Raw genomic sequence first — 16231 nt, 5'->3', positions numbered from 1 at the left:
GGTGGACATGTTTATCTATCAGGGTGTGTAGGGTGTAAATATGATTGGTCGTGTAATGTTTTGGTATAAATCAAATTTGGCTTTTACTCAAGACATTGTGCTTATTAAGGAAGTTTAGAACTCTTACATTTATAATACTACTAATAACCTACACTCAGGATAAAATTAAACAGTTTTAATATAGCCAATTTACATTTTGTACTTGTGAATTTGAGCATCTTTTCACATTGTCCCAAGATGGCATAGCAGTCTGACGTCCTTTGTCCTCGTCTTGTCGTGTCCCGTGTATATATATATTTACATCTTTCTTCGCATATCTTTTATATATTTTCTTTTCCAAAAACTCAACTTCAAAACACTCTCCTGCAACCCGCCTCACCAATTATTAAAAAAAAATATTATTTACCTCAAATCTGAAATCCACAATAGAAGKTAGCCAGAAGCTAGCCAGAAGCTAAACAGAAGCTAGCCAGAAGCTAGCCAGAAGCTAACCAGAAGCTAGCCAGAAGCTAGCCAGTTTACTGGCTAACGTTAGTATTCAGCTAACCACAGTTTGTGGTCATCAGCTATCCTTTAGTTCAAAAGCTATTGCCAGTTTTGTACTACGCGACTCAGACCAGAACATARCGAACCTATTTTTCTTTCCATATTCCCGGATTTCAACCGCAAGCTCTGGACATTTACACCTGGATCTCGCAGCTAGCTAGCTAGCTGCTATCCGTGTGACTATTGGCTTACGTCGATCCCGGAGCAAACATCAATTATTCCAGAGCTAGCCAGCTGAAGAGTTCCATCAGCCACTCCTGGGCTACAATCACCTATCCGGACCCGTTTTAATGCCGATGCGGAGCCCCACCGGGCCTTCACGACTGGACTACCGACGTTATCTGCCCGAGGGAGTTATCCAACTGGCCCCTCCGTCGCGACGTTACCTGAACACCCATCTGGGCCCGCTAATCATTAGCTGTCTTATCGGCTGGTATAGGTCTATAGGTCATAGGTTCTTCTATCAGAACATTTTTCTTGGGTTACTATATACTATACTCTATTTTGCGCAATTGGTTGATCCCTCTGCCACCGGAACCCACTATCTACCGTCGAGAACGCACGAGGTGGCTAAAATCAAGACTTCATCCTATGCTAGCTTGCTCGATGGCTCAGCTAAGCTTGTCTGAATGCGCCGTTACCAACAACAACTTTAACTTGACTCACTGGACCGCTTATGATCACTCGACTAAGCCTGCCTGCTTCCATTTTTAATGTCAATATGCTGTCCATTCGTGCTGTTCTGGTTAGTGTTTTATGCGTTACATTTCAGCTGTAGAGCCTCTAAGCCTGCTAAAGTTAATAACCGGATCAACGCTGCAGTCTCATGCTCCATATATCCTAAAGAAAATAAAAAAGTTTCGTCAATTAGTTTACACAATCGATCCTCGGTGGTTTCAATGATGTTCTCTAGAGAACAATATCTCTCTCACTCATCATCAATACCTAGGTTTTACCTCATGTATTCACACCTACATACCTTTTGCCCTGTACATTACTTGAAGCTAATTTTATCGCCCGAGAACTGCCCCTTTCCTCTATGTTCCGGACCGTTTTCTAGGACGACCAATTCTCATATCTTTTAGCGTAAAGCCCTTATCCTCATCCTCCTCTGTTCCTCTGGTGAATGTAGAGGTGAATCCAGGCCTGCAAGATGCCTCTCACTGCCTAGTTTCCGAGGTGCTCTCATTTGTTGAACTTCTGTAACCGTACGTAGCGCTTGGTTTTCATGCATGTTACATAGAACCTCCTCCCCTAAGTTTGTTTTATTCATCTTTTAGCACACACTGCTGCCACACCCGGATGTTCTAGCCGTGTCCTGAATCCTGGCTTAGGAAGACACGAAAATTTCTCTGGAAATTCCATTCCTACTAATAAATTTTCCAGACAGATAGAAACGAACAAGGGGGGGGGGGGTGGTGTGCGCAATCTACTGCAAAGATAGCCTGCAGAGTCATGTCCCTACTATCCAGGTCTGTTCCCAAGCAATTTGAACTTCTAGCCTTTAAAAATCCCACCTCTCTAAAAACAAGTCTCTCATCGTTGCCGCCTGCTATAGACCCCCTCTGCCCCCAGCTGTGGCTCTGAACACCATATGTGAACTGATTGCCCCATCTATCTTCCAGAGCTCGTGCTGCTAGGCGACCTTAAACTGAACATGCCTTAACTCCCCAGCAGCCATCCTACAATCTAAGCTTGATGCCCTCAATCTCACACAAATTATCAATGAACCTACCAGGTACCTCCCCAAAGCCGTAAACAGGGCACCTCATAGAATAATTCTAACCAACTTGCCCTCTAAATACACCTCTGCTGTTTTCAACCAAGATATCACCCGATCACTGCTCATTACCCTGCATTCCGTAATCGGTCACGGGTCAAACGACCTCCACCATCACTGTCAAACGCTCCCCGTGAAAGACACTTCAGCGAGCAGGCCTTTCTAATCGACCGTGGCCGGGGTATCCTGGAAGGATATTGATCTCGAATCCCGTGCGTAGAGGATGCCTGGTTTATTTTTTTGAATGGCCTTCCTAACATCTTAAAAAGCATGCCCATTCAAGAAATTTAGAACCAGGACAAGATATAGCCTTGGTTTCTCTCCCAGAACCTGACTGCCCTTAAGCCAACACAGAAAGCATCCAATGGCGTTCTGCATTAGCATCGAACAGCCCCCGTGATATGCAACTTTTCAGGGAAGCTAGAAACCAATATACACAGGCAGTTAGAAAAGCCAAGGCTAGCTTTTTCAATCAGAAATTTGCTTCCTGCAACACAAACTCAAAAACATTCTGGGACACTGTAAAGTCCATGGAGAATAAGAACACCTCCTCCCAGCTGCCAGCTGCACTGAGGACAGGAAACACTGTCACCACCGATAAATCCAGTATAACTGAGAATTTCAATAAGCATTTTTCTACGGCTGGCCATGCTTTCCACCTGGCTACCCCTACCCCGGTCAACAGCACTGCACCCCCCACAGCAACTCGCCCAAGCCTTCCCCATTTCTCCTTCTCCCAAATCCAGTCAGCTGATGTTCTGAAAGAGCTGCAAAATCTGGACCCCTACAAATCAGCCTGGCTAGACCATCTGGACCCTCTATTTCTAAAATCATCTGCCTAAATTGTTGCAACCCCTATTACTAGCCTGTTCAACCTCTCTTTCGTATCATCTGAGATTCCCAAAGATTGGAAAGCTGCCGCGGTCATCCCCCTCTTCAAAGGGGGTGACACACTAGACCCAAACTGCTACAGACCTATATCTATCCTACCCTACCTTTCTAAGGTCTTCGAAAGCCAAGTCAACAAACAGATTACCGACCATTTCGAATCCCATCGTACCTTCTCCGCTATGCAATCTGGTTTCAGAGCTGGTCATGGGTGCACCTCAGCCACGCTCAAGGTCATAAACGATATCCTAACCACCATCGATAAGAAACAATAATGTTCAGCCGTATTCATTGACCTGGCCAAGGCTTTCGACTCTGTCAATCACCACATCCTCATCGGCAGACTCGATAGCCTTGGTTTCTCAAATGATTGCCTCGCCTGGTTCACCAACTACTTCTCTGATAGAGTTCAGTGTGTCAAATCGGAGGGCCTGTTGTCCGGGCGTCTGACAGTCTCTATGGGGGTGCCACAGGGTTCAATTATGGGACCGACTCTCTTCTCTGTATACATCAATGATGTCGCTCTTGCTGCTGGTGTGTCTCTGATCCACCTCTACGCAGACAACACCATTCTGTATACTTCTGGCCCTTCTTTGGACACCGTGTTACCAACCCTCCAGACGAGTTTCAATGCCTTACAACTCTCCTTCCGTGGCCTCCAAATGCTCTTAAATACAAGTAAAACTAAATGCATGCTCTTCAACCGATCGCTGCCTGCACCTGACCGCCTGTCCAACATCACTACTCTGGACGGCTCTGACTTAGAATATGTGGACAACTACAAATACCTAGGTGTCTCGTTAGACTGTAAACTCTCCTTCCAGACTCACATCAAACATCTCCAATCCAAAGTTACATCTAGAATTGGCTTCCTATTTCACAACAAAGCATCCTTCACTCATGCTGCCAAACATACCCTTGTAAAACTGACCATCCTACAGATCCTCGACTTCGGCGATGTCATTTACAAAATAGCCTCCAATACCCTACTCAATAAATTGGATGCAGTCTATCACATTGCCATCCGTTTTGTCACCAAAGCCCCATATACTACCCACCACTGTGACCTGTACGCTCTCATTGGCTGGCCCTCGCTTCATCCTCGTCGCCAAACCCACTGGCTCCAGGTCATCTTCAAGACCCTGCTAGGTAAAGCCCCCCCTTATCTCAGCTCGCTGGTCACCATAGTAGCACCCACCTGTAGCACGCGCTCCAGCAGGTATATCTCTCTGGTCACCCATAAAACCAATTCTTCCTTTGGBCGCCTCTCCTTCCAGTTCTCTGCTGCCAATGACTGGAATGAACTACAAAAATCTCTGAAACTGGAAACACTTATCTCCCTCACTAGCTTTAACTTCTCTGGGATATGTGGGACGGTAGCGTCACACTTGGCCAAAAGCCAGAAAAAATGTAGCGCGCTAAATTCAAATATATTACTATAAAAATCAATCTTTCATGAAATCACACACCACGCAATAATCTGAGACGGCGCTCAGATATAACAACATTTCTCCGCCATGTTGGAGTCAACAGAAATACGAAATGACATCATAAATATTCCCTTACCTTTGATGATATTCATCAGAATGCACTCCCAGGAATCCTAGTTCCACAATAAATCATTGTTTTGTTCGATAATGTCCATTACTTATGTCTAAGTAGCTACTTTTGCTAGGATGTTTAGTGCACATGTCCAAACGCTCGCGCAGATGCAGGCGAACTCGGACAAAAACTTCAAAAAGTTATATAACAGGTCGAATAAACTGGTCAAACTAAGTAGAGAATCAATCTTCAGGATGTTGTTATCATAACTTTCCAATAACGTTCCAACCGGAGAATTCCTTTGTGTCTCTAGAAGTTATGGAAAGCAAGACGATATCGTTTGGAACACGCTAGACCAGGAACTGGCATTCTGCCAGACCAATGACTGAAACACCTCCCATCCGGCTCAACAACGCAGTAGAGGCAAACAGATCCATATCTTACAGGGAACTGAATAGCTGATGAGTTGAACATCGACCAGCCTCAGAATTCTCACTTCCTGTTTGGATTTTTTTTTCAGTTCTGTTATACTCACAGACATCATTCAAACAGTTTTAGTAACTTCAGGTGTGTTTTATATCCAATAGTAATAATAATATGCATATATTAGCATCTGGGACAGAGTAGGAGGCAGTTCACTATGGGCACGCAATTCATCCAAAAGTGAAAATGCTGCCACCTATCACAAAGAGGTTAACCTGTTATGGCTGCAGCCCGGTGTCGGTACACTTATGACAACAGCCCGTCAAAGTGCAGGGCGCGAAATTCAAAATATATTTTTTAGAAATATTTAACTTTCACACATTAACCTGTTATGGCTGCAGCCCGATGTCAGCCCGACGCCGGTACACCTATGACAACATCCAGCTCAAGTGCAGGGCGCGAAATTCAAAATCTATTTTTTTTTAATATTTAACTTTCACACATTAACAAGTCCAATACAGCATTTGAAAGATAAACATCTTGTCAATCCAGCCAACATGTCCGATTTTTTAAATGTTTTACAGAGAAAACACCACATATTGTGGTGTTAGCTCACCACCACATGTTAGCTCACCACCAAATAAAAAAGAGGACAGACATTTTTCACAGCACAAGTAGGATGCAAGTAGCATGCACAAGCCAACCTAACTAACCTAGAACCAACCTAAATAACCTAGAAAAAATTACCTCAGATGACAGTCCTATAACATGTTACACAATAAATCTATGTTTTGTTCAAAAAATMTGCATATTTTAGCTATAAATCAGTTTTACATTACTGCTACCATCATAGCTACAGTCAGAAATCGCACGGGAGTAGCCAGAGAAAATACAGACACCAACGTCAACTACTAATTACACATCATAAAACATTTCAGAGAAATATATGGTGGATAGCTAATGAAAGAGAAAGATCTTGTGAATAGAGCCAATATTTCCGATTTTTCAAGTGTTTTACAGCGAAAACACAATATATCGTCATATTAGCTTACTACAATAGCTAACATCATAACAGCATTGACTCAAGGCAAACGGTAGCATAGCACAGTTCGACAGATATATGAAAAAGCATCCCAAATTGGGTCCTTATCTTTGTTGATCTTCCATCAGAATGTTCTCCAAGGGGTCCTTTGTTCAGAAATGTCTTTATTTCGATCCAGAATGAACAATTTCCCTCTTGAATTAGCAAGCACACTGGCAGTGCGACGCTAACCTATCCATCTTGAAAAAATTCTTGCGTCGCATCACGTCTAAAGTCCAGAATACATTTCAATAATATAATTAAACTKTATTGAAATAACATACTTTAGGATGATATTGTGACATGTATCAAATAAAATCGAAGCCAGAGATCATATTCACCTTTACAGAGTGTTTTCCAGGAGCCGAGTCCAGGTCCTACTTCGCGCCCAGAAAGAAAAATAAACTGCGCAACACTCACTCCAAGAGGTTGTGTTCAACCCTTCTCTCACTTCCGCATGACACCTAGAGGAAGGCGTATGACGTGTTTCTACAGTCCTAAGTGACATGCCCTTTTATAGACAAGGGCTTGAAGAGCGACATCGATTTTGGAAATCTCACTTCCGGATAGGAAATGGGCTGTAAAAATAGTTCTGTTCCACTTAGAGAAATAATTAAAACGGTTTTAGAAACTAGAGACTGTTTTCTATCCAATAGTAATAATAATATGCATATTGTAAGAGCAAAAATTGATTAAGAGGCCGTTTGAAAATTTGCACATATTTTCCAGTTTTTCAATACGCCCCCTGCAGCCATAACAAATTAACAAGTCCAATACAGCAAATGAAAGATACACATCTTGTGAATCCAGCCAACATGTCCAATTTTTTAAAGGTTTTACAGCGAAAACACCACGTATATTTATGTTAGCTCACCACCAAATACAAAAAAGCACAGACATTTTTCACAGCACAGGTAGCTTGCACAAAACCAACCAAACTAACCAAGAACCAACCAAACTAACCAAGAAACAACTTCATCAGATGACAGTCTTATAACCTGTTATACAATAAATCTATGTTTTGTTCGAAAAATGTGCATATTTGAGGTATAAATCATAGGTTTACATTGCAGCTACAATCGGAAATAGCACCGAAGCAGCTAGAACAATTACAGAGACCAAATTGAAATACCCAAATACTCATCATAAAACATTTATGAAAAATACATGGTGTACAGCAAATTAAAGACAAACATCTTGTGAATCCAGCCAATYTTTCCGATTCTTTAAGTGTTTTACAGCGAAAACACAATATAGCATTATATTAGCTTACTACAATAGCCAACCACACAACAGCATTGATTCGTTACGCACGTTAGCGATATCGAATAAACCATCAAAAGATATACATTTTTTCACTAACCTTCTCAAAGTTCATCAGATGACAGTCCTATAACATCATATTACACAATACATATATGGTTTGTTCGAAAATGTGCATATTTAGAGCTGAAATCCGGGGTTATACATTGGGAAAACTTAGCATCTTTTTCCCAGAATGTCCGGATATATTTCTGACACTCACCTATTCTAATCAAATAACTATTCATAGACTTTACTAAAAAATACATGTTGGACAGCAAATTAAAGATATCTTAGTTCTCAATGCAATCGCCGTGTTAGAATTCAGAAAATAACTTCATTACGACATGCAGCTTACGTTATGGCGAGAGAGCGCCCAAAATCTGGGCGCAAACTAATAGTACACATGTTCGACAGATATATGAAATAACATCATAAATGGGTCCTACTTTTGATGATCTTCCATCAGAATGTTGTACAAGGGGTCCTTCGTCCAGAACAATCATTGTTTGGTTTTAGAACGGCCTTTTTCCCTCTCGATTTAGCAAGCAAAACTATATTGAAAAAACATACTTTACGATGATATTGTCACATTTATCAAATAAAATCAAAGCCGGAGCTATTAGCCGTCTATAACAACAGCTTTTCAGAAGCCAATCCAGAAGTCCTTTCCGCGTCTTCCTGAACAAAGGAAATTGGGGTCCTGTCATTCCAAGAGCTCTCTTTTGACCATAGAAAGAGCTAGAGACCCCATTTCACCTCTCACAGCCTATTGACATCTAGTGGAAGGCGTATGAAGTGCATGTATACTAATAGATTTCAAGCAAAAGATTAGGTAMGCCCTGGAACAGAGCCTCGATTTGAGATTTTTCACTTTCTGACAGGAAGTTTGCTGCAAAATGAGTTCTGTTTTACTCACAGATATAATTCAAACGGTTTTAGAAACTTGAGAGTGTTTTCTATCCAATAGTAATAATAATATGCATATTGTACGAGCAAGAATTGAGTACGAGGCCGTTTGAAATGGGCACCTTTCATCCAAGTTACTCAATACTGCCCCTACAGCCCAAAGAAGTTAATACAACCGCTGTGTCAGATTTCAAAAAAACTTTACGGAAATATAAACCATGCAATAATCTTAGACGGAGCTCAGATGATTAGCCAAATTAGCCACCATGTTGGACTCAACAGAAACCAGAAAATACATGATAAATGTTTCCTTACCTTTGATGAATTCATCAGAATGCAGTCCTAGGAATCCCAGGTCCACAATAAATGCTTGAAATGTTCGTTCATGTCCGTTATTTATGTCAAATTAGCTACTTTCGAATTGTTTACCAAATACCCTAACCAAAGTCTCAAAGCGCGACCACTATGACGAAATGTGACGAAATGTCCAAACGTTCCGTTACAGTCAGTAGAAACATGTCAAACGATGTACTGAATCAATCTTTAGAATGTTGTTAACATACATCTTGAATAACGTTCCAACCAGAGAATTAAATCGACTTCAATTGAGAGAAGGAACGGAGCTCACACGTGAACGCGCCAGTTCAATGCGTGGGCACCTCATGGCAGTGATTACTCATTCCTGTCTCCTTCGAATCCCCTTCAAATTAGAGTCATCAGACTAAGTTCTATTGACTGTTGACATCTAGTGGAAGCCGTAGGAAGTGAAAACCCATCCATATCTCTCTTTATATTCAATAAGAGCTTGGTTGAAAATAACGGACATGAACGAACATTTCAAACATTTATTAAAGTCCATAATTTATGTCCAAATTCTTCCTTTTGTTAGGGCGTTTAGTAAACAAATCGAAACTCACGAGCGCGGGCAAGTCCAGCGGAAATGTCGGACAAAAAATCCAAAAAGTTATATTACTGGTCATAGAAACAAATCAAACGATGTATAGAATCAATCTTTAGGATGTTTTTATCATAAATGTTCAATAATGTCCCAACCGGAGAATTAATTTGTCTGTAGAAAAGCAATGGAACGAGAGGTAACTTTCTCATGACCGCGCATGACCAGCCCGTGGCTGCTGGCAGACCTCTGACTCATTCCCCTCTCATTCAGCCCCCCTTCACAGTAGAAGCCTGCAACAACGTTCTAAAGACTGTTGACATATATTGGAAGCCTTAGAAAGTGCAAGATGACCCATATCCCACTGTATATTCAATAGGGGCTGAGTTGAAAAACTACAAACCTCAGATTTCCCACTTCCTGGTTGTATTTTTTCTCAGGTTTTTGCCTGCTATATGAGTTCTGTTATACTCACAGACATCATTCAAACAGTTTTAGAAACGTCAGAGTGTTTTCTATCCAATACTACTAATAATACGCATATATTAGCATCTGGGACTGAGTAGGAGGCAGTTTACTCTGGGCACGCTTTTCTTCCAAACGTGAAAATGCTGCCCCGTATCCATAAGAAGTTTTAAAGCAGAAATTAACAACAGGAGGTTTGTCCTTATAAATGTGTATGTGTATGCACCAAACACAGGGAAGTGGGTTTCTGTTTGGGTGTCTTAGACAGGAACTCTCACAGGTAGCGCCTGAAGAGACGCTGGTGGTCGGTGGGAACTGGAACTGAACGATGGATTTGACAAAATACAGAAATGGGGAGGAGCCTCATTCAGGCTCAGTGGGGGTGTTAAGGGACATCATTAATCAGTTTGAACTAGTGGATGTTTGGAGAACTAGACATCCCAACACAAGGCAGTATACATGGGTGAAGGTCTTTGGGGCTAGGGTGAGTGCAGCCCGACTCGATCAGTTTTACATGTCCAGGAATCAGAGCAATAGGGTGTTGGGCTATACCATTCTCCCGGTAGGTTTTTTGTATAACCACATAAACATGGCTCTGCTGTCTATTTCACCAGGGCCTCGGCATGCATCATATTGGATGTTGAATGTAATGCTCTTTCAAGATACCACTATTTGCTCACGTTTCCAGACTTTTTAGGAAGGTGGGTGAGCGAAGAGAGGAGTATGAGTCTCAGAGTCAATGGTGGTATACAGCTCTCTCACCCTCAGAGGTTATGAGAGTATTGGGGGAACTCGAGCGTAGTATAAGTGTGGTGGAGGTAGAGCTGGTGGGGTAAGGCAATGTAGGCCTCCATGCTAATTTAGCCTAATTACGTAGGGGCCTTGGCAGTTTTATCCAGGTTAAAGCGAATGGAGCACTTGTAAGAGCTAGTTCTCCATGCTCAAGGAGATGGATGCTCCCAGCTCCTCCTCCTTTGGTTTGGAAAGACAGAGCGGTGAAGCCAAGGGTGTGCATTGTCTACGGCTGTCGGATGTGCGGGTGACCTCTGTGGTGGGGAGATGCGGGAGCGGACTGTGGAGTTTTATACTGAATTGTATAGGGCAGAAGTGTGTGATACTGTTTGTGCTCAGGTTTTGTTTGCAGACCTCCCTAAGCTCTCTCTGGCACAGAGGGTGATCTTGACATTCCCCTGTTCTCCCATTAACTGGCAGAGGCCGTAATCCAGATGTCCCCCGGCCGTGCACCGGGGGTCGATGGACTCCCAGTGGAGTTTTATAAAAAAATTCTGTGGAATAATTGCACTGGACTTCTTTTGTATGTTGCGTGAGTGCGTTGGAATAGGAGAGTTGCTGATGAGCTGTCGTCGTACGGATCTGACTCTCCTACACAAGAAAGGGAACTTGTGTGAATTTAGGAGCTGGAGGCCTGTGTCATTGCTTTGTGCAAACTACAAGATTATTGCCAAGGTCGTCTCTAACAGGCTGATGTTCCATCTGGACTCTGTAGTACACAAGGACCAGACAAACTGTATCCCAGGATGCTCCATCATGGACAGCTTGTTCTTAATCAGGGACATGTTGGACTTGTCGAGAGTTTCTAATGTGAACTTTGGACGGGTCTCTTTTGACCAAGAGAGGGCTTTTGATGGAGTGGAGCATGAGTGTCTGTTTAATGTGATGTCTGTGTTTGGGTTTGGGGAAATGGTTTTGGCCTGTGTGAAGCTGTTGTATGCTGGGTATGCTGGGGTGTCATGTATGGTCAAGGTGGAAGGGGGGCTCAGTAGGCCAGTCTGGGTGCGGTGGGGCATTAGACAAGGATGCTCTCTATCGGGGCAGTTATATACACTAGCCATGCTAGGCAGGAGACTGCAGGGAGTGTGTTGACAGGCATAGCAGTGTCGGTGTATGCAGATGACGTTTCTGTGATGGTCAGGGATGGGCAGGACATGTAGGCACTTGAGACTAGTCTGAAGGTGTACGAAGGAGCTTCTTCAGCTAAGGTGAACTGGGGCAAGAGCGGCGCTCTGTTATGTGGGGCATGGAGGGATAGCCTCCCCTCTGCTTCCAGGGGATTTTCCAAGGGGTTTGTATGATTAGTGCGTATGTTATCGTATGTGTGTGTATGCGTGTGTCATTGCTAATGTTTGTGTTGCTTCACAGTCCCCGCTGTTCCAAAAGGTGTTTTTTTTATCTAATTTTACTGCTTGCGTCAGTTACTTGTTGTGGAATAGAGTTCCATGTAGTCATGAATGAAAAACACCTATGAATTGAATCCCCTATTGATTTGAGTAGTGTGTATACTGCATTTCAGCTTTAAGATGCAAATGTATAAACAATTAAGTAAACCTGACTGTATTAAATTCATGTAATTCATAAATCATACATTTCTCACTTTACTTTCCCTGCTCCCTCACCTTTCTCTCTCTTGCTCTCTTCCTTCCCATCCCTTTCTCTCTTTCTGCTGGTGTGCATTCAGCTACCAGAGCAGTGGGACCCCCATGGTAGTCCCCAGACCAGCCTGTCAGCCCCAGTGCTTCCCACAGGCATGCCCTTCCCTACCCAGCCACAGCACAGCACCTCGGTCCCCGACTCTACAGAGGGCTTCGACCTCAACAAGCCCGACCCATACGACCTCTATGAGAAGTCCAGGGCCATTTATGAGAGTAGGCGTGAGTATTGTTTCATGGTATAAGGCAGTGGCGATTTTAGCATGTAAATGTAAATCTTGGTGGGGAAAACTCACTTTTTTAATGCATGCCAGCAAAGCCACTCTTCCTGTTTCTGCACTTTAGTATTTTCCTTGACTGAGAACATATGACAAAGTAATATCCGCTTCGTCCAGTAGTGGCAGAAATTAGCTCTACCACAACCAAAAACGAACAACCAAATCAACATACAGTAGCTTCATTACATTAATGATATACCCCCTGTAGGTGTAAAAAATATATATATATATACACTGCTCAAAAAAATAAAGGGAACACTTAAACAACACAATGTAACTCCAAGTCAATCACACTTCTGTGAAATCAAACTGTCCACTTAGGAAGCAACACTGATTGACAATAAATTTCACATGCTGTTGTGCAAATGGAATAGACAAAAGGTGGAAATTATAGGCAATTAGCAAGACACCCCCAATAAAGGAGTGGTTCTGCAGGTGGTGACCACAGACCACTTCTCAGTTCCTATGCTTCCTGGCTGATGTTTTGGTCACTTTTGAATGCTGGCGGTGCTTTCATGAAATTTTTCTGGGATAAAAGGTCAAAAACGCAAAGTAGGGTGCTAATTTGACCGCTTCACGTCAAAGTACATAAGCATACGGTGTCAGGAAAAAAAGAACTAGCCATTTATCTATCGTAATTTAACCTGTCTCGCCCCCCCGTTCCGCTAGCGGAACTCCTCCCACATTCCACTGAAAAGCCAGAGCGCGAAATTCAAATAATATTTTTTTAGAAATATTTAACTTTCACACATTAACAAGTCCAATACAGCTAATGAAAGATACACATCTTGTGAATCCAGCCAACATGTCCGATTTTTTAAATGTTTTACAGGGAAAACACAATATATATTTATGTTAGCTCACCAACAAATAGAAAAAAAGCACATACATTTTTCATAGCACAGGTAGCATGCACAAAATCAACCAAACTAACCTAGAACAAACCAAAGAAACCAAGAAACAACTTAATCAGATGACAGGCTTATAACATGTTATACAATAAARCTATGTTTTGTTCGAAAAATGTGCATATTTCAGGTATAAATCATAGTTTACATTGCGGCTACAATCAGAAATTGCACCGAAAGCAGCCAGAATTATTACAGACACCAACGTGACATACCGAAATACTCATCATAAAACATTTCTGAAAAATACATGGTGTATAGCAAATTAAAGACAAAGATCTTGTGAATACAGCCAATATTTCAGATTTTCTAAGTGTTTTACAGCGAAAACACAATATAGCATTATATTAGCTTACTACAATAGCCTACCACACWACCGCATTCATTCATCAAGGRACGTTAGCGATAGCAATAGGCACGTTAGCGTTAGCGAATAAACCAGCAAAAMATATTAAATTTCACTAACCWTCATWAACCTTCCTCAGATGACAGTCCTYTAACATCAGGTTATACATACACTTATGTTTTGTTCGAAAATGTGCATATTTAGAGCTGAAATCCGTGGTTATACAACYTAGCATAACGTAGCATAACGTGCTAACGTAGCACCTTTTTCCCAGAATGTGCAGATATTTCTATTAGACTCTCACCTATTCTGACCAAATAGCTATTCATAAACATTACAAAAAAATACATGTTGTATAGGAAACGATAGATCCATTAGTTCTTAATGCAAACGCAGTGTTAGAATTCTAAAATTATCTTCATTACGACATAAGACTTAGTTATGGTAAGGGAATAACCAAAACCTGAGCGCAAAGCTACTATTACACAGTTCGACAGATATATGAAATAGCATCACAAAATGGTTCCTACTTTTGCTGATCTTCTATCAGAATGTTGTACAAGGGGTCCTTTGTCCAGAACAATCGTTGTTTGGATTTAAAATGTCCTCTTCTCCAGTCAATTAGCACGGAAAGCTAGCAAAGTGGCGCGAAGCTCTCCTTCCTAAACAAATGCAGACAAAGCAACACGCCTAACGTTCTGAAAAAATTTCAATAATCTAATAAAACTATATTGAAAAAACATACTTTACGATGATATTGTCACATGTATCAAATAAAATCAAAGCCGGAGATATTAGTCGTCTATAACGACAGCTTTACAGAAGGCAATACCAGGTCCCTTCTCGCGCGTTCCAGAAAACAGGAAATTGGGGTCACGTCATGCCAAGAGCTTTTATTCGACCCCAGATCATGTTATACACTCCATTTCTTCTCTCACTGCCTGTTGACATCTAGTGGAAGGCGTATGAAGTGCATGTATACTAATAKATATCAAGCACATTTATAGGCAGGCCCTAGAACAGAGCATCGATTTCAGATTTTCCACTTCCTGTCAGGAAGTTTGCTGCAAAATGAGTTCTGTTTTACTCACAGATATAATTCAAACGGTTTTAGAAACTAGAGAGTGTTTTCTATCAAATAGTAATGATAATATGCATATTGTACGAGCAAGAATTGAGTACGAGGCCGTTTGAAATGGGCACCTTTTATCCAGGCTACTCAATACTGCCCCTGCAGCCCAAACAGGTTAATGCAACCGCTGTGTTAGATTTTTTWAAATAACTTTAGTACGACATACAGCTTACGTTATAGCGAGACAGCGCCTGCAATGAGGGCGGAAAATAGAACTAAACATTTTCCACAGAAATACGAAATAACATCATAAATGGTTCCTACTTTTGCTGAGCTTCCATCAGAATGTTGTACAAGGAGTCCTTTGTCTAGAATAATCGTTGTTTGGTTTTAGAATGTCCTCTTCTCCTGTCGAATTAGCAAACATAGCTAGCCATGTGGCGCAAACGTGCCCAACTTCACATGACGCAAAGAAAAGAAAATTCAGAAAATRGCAATAAACGTTCAATAAACTGATATAACTCGGTTTAAAAAAACTACTTTATGATGTTTTTATCACATATATCAAATAAAATCAGAGCCGGAGATATCTAACGTGTATACCGAAAGCTTTTCAGAAGGCAATCTGGTGTTCCTTCTCGCGCCTTCGAAGACAATGAAAATTCCAGACACGTCATTCCAAGAGTTCTTGTTCGGCCTCAGATCAAGTTATTCCACCTCTCACTGTTGACATCTAGTGGAAGGCGTATGCAGTGCATGTATATCCATAGATTTCAGGCAAATTAATAGGATGGCCCTGGAACAGAGCCTCGATTTCAGATTTTTCACTTCCTGTCAGGAAGTTTGCTGCAAAATGAGTTCTGTTTTACTCACAGATATAATTCAAACGGTTTTAGAAACTTGAGAGTGTGTTTTATCCAATAGTAATAATAATATGCATATTGTACAATCTAGAATAGAGTACGAGGCCGTTTAAATTGGGCAACATTTTTTCCCAAAGTGAAAATAGCACGCCCTACACACTAACAGGTTAACCCTTAACAGTGAAAACAGTTTTTTTTCATCTCACAGTTTACAATGACATCTCTCCCCATAGGAATACATTGACTGCTCCCCTAAATTCAACCTGAAGCCTATGTGGGTTATGAATGTCTTATGAACCTGTCTTTGATGACAATCCATCAAGCCACCATGAGGTCTACCTGTGTCGATTCTAAGCTTCCTGGAGCAACCGGGAGTGGTTAAAATCACCCTAAAAGTGTTTGCCATACCCAACCTGCAGTTTGAGAGAAATAGTGCATTCAACCCTATGTAAATCAGTCAATTTTTAACATACAGACTTAAAACTC

General features: G+C 41.6%; 2 protein-coding genes across 2 annotated transcripts in view; both read left to right on the top strand.

The window, feature by feature from the left end:
* LOC111973858 (transcription initiation factor TFIID subunit 4-like) overlaps positions 1–16231 on the top strand; it is a 747250-nt gene that overhangs the window by 618163 nt on the left and 112856 nt on the right. The gene's annotated exons all lie outside the window — the stretch shown is intronic.
* The window catches only part of LOC111973855 (membrane-associated guanylate kinase, WW and PDZ domain-containing protein 2-like), a 91649-nt gene that overhangs the window by 19873 nt on the left and 55545 nt on the right, over positions 1–16231 (top strand). Inside the window, exon 2 of the mRNA XM_024001288.2 lies at positions 12308–12500. Within this exon, the coding sequence (XP_023857056.2) occupies positions 12377–12500 (124 nt within the window). The 5' untranslated portion in view covers positions 12308–12376. The remainder of the gene's footprint in view (positions 1–12307; positions 12501–16231) is intronic.

The sequence above is a fragment of the Salvelinus sp. IW2-2015 genome, linkage group LG15, assembly GCF_002910315.2.
Source record: "Salvelinus sp. IW2-2015 linkage group LG15, ASM291031v2, whole genome shotgun sequence".
Classification (NCBI taxonomy): domain Eukaryota; kingdom Metazoa; phylum Chordata; class Actinopteri; order Salmoniformes; family Salmonidae; genus Salvelinus; species Salvelinus sp. IW2-2015.
The sequence above is the reverse complement of the archived record's forward strand: the minus strand, read 5'-3'. Positions and strand labels throughout refer to the sequence as shown.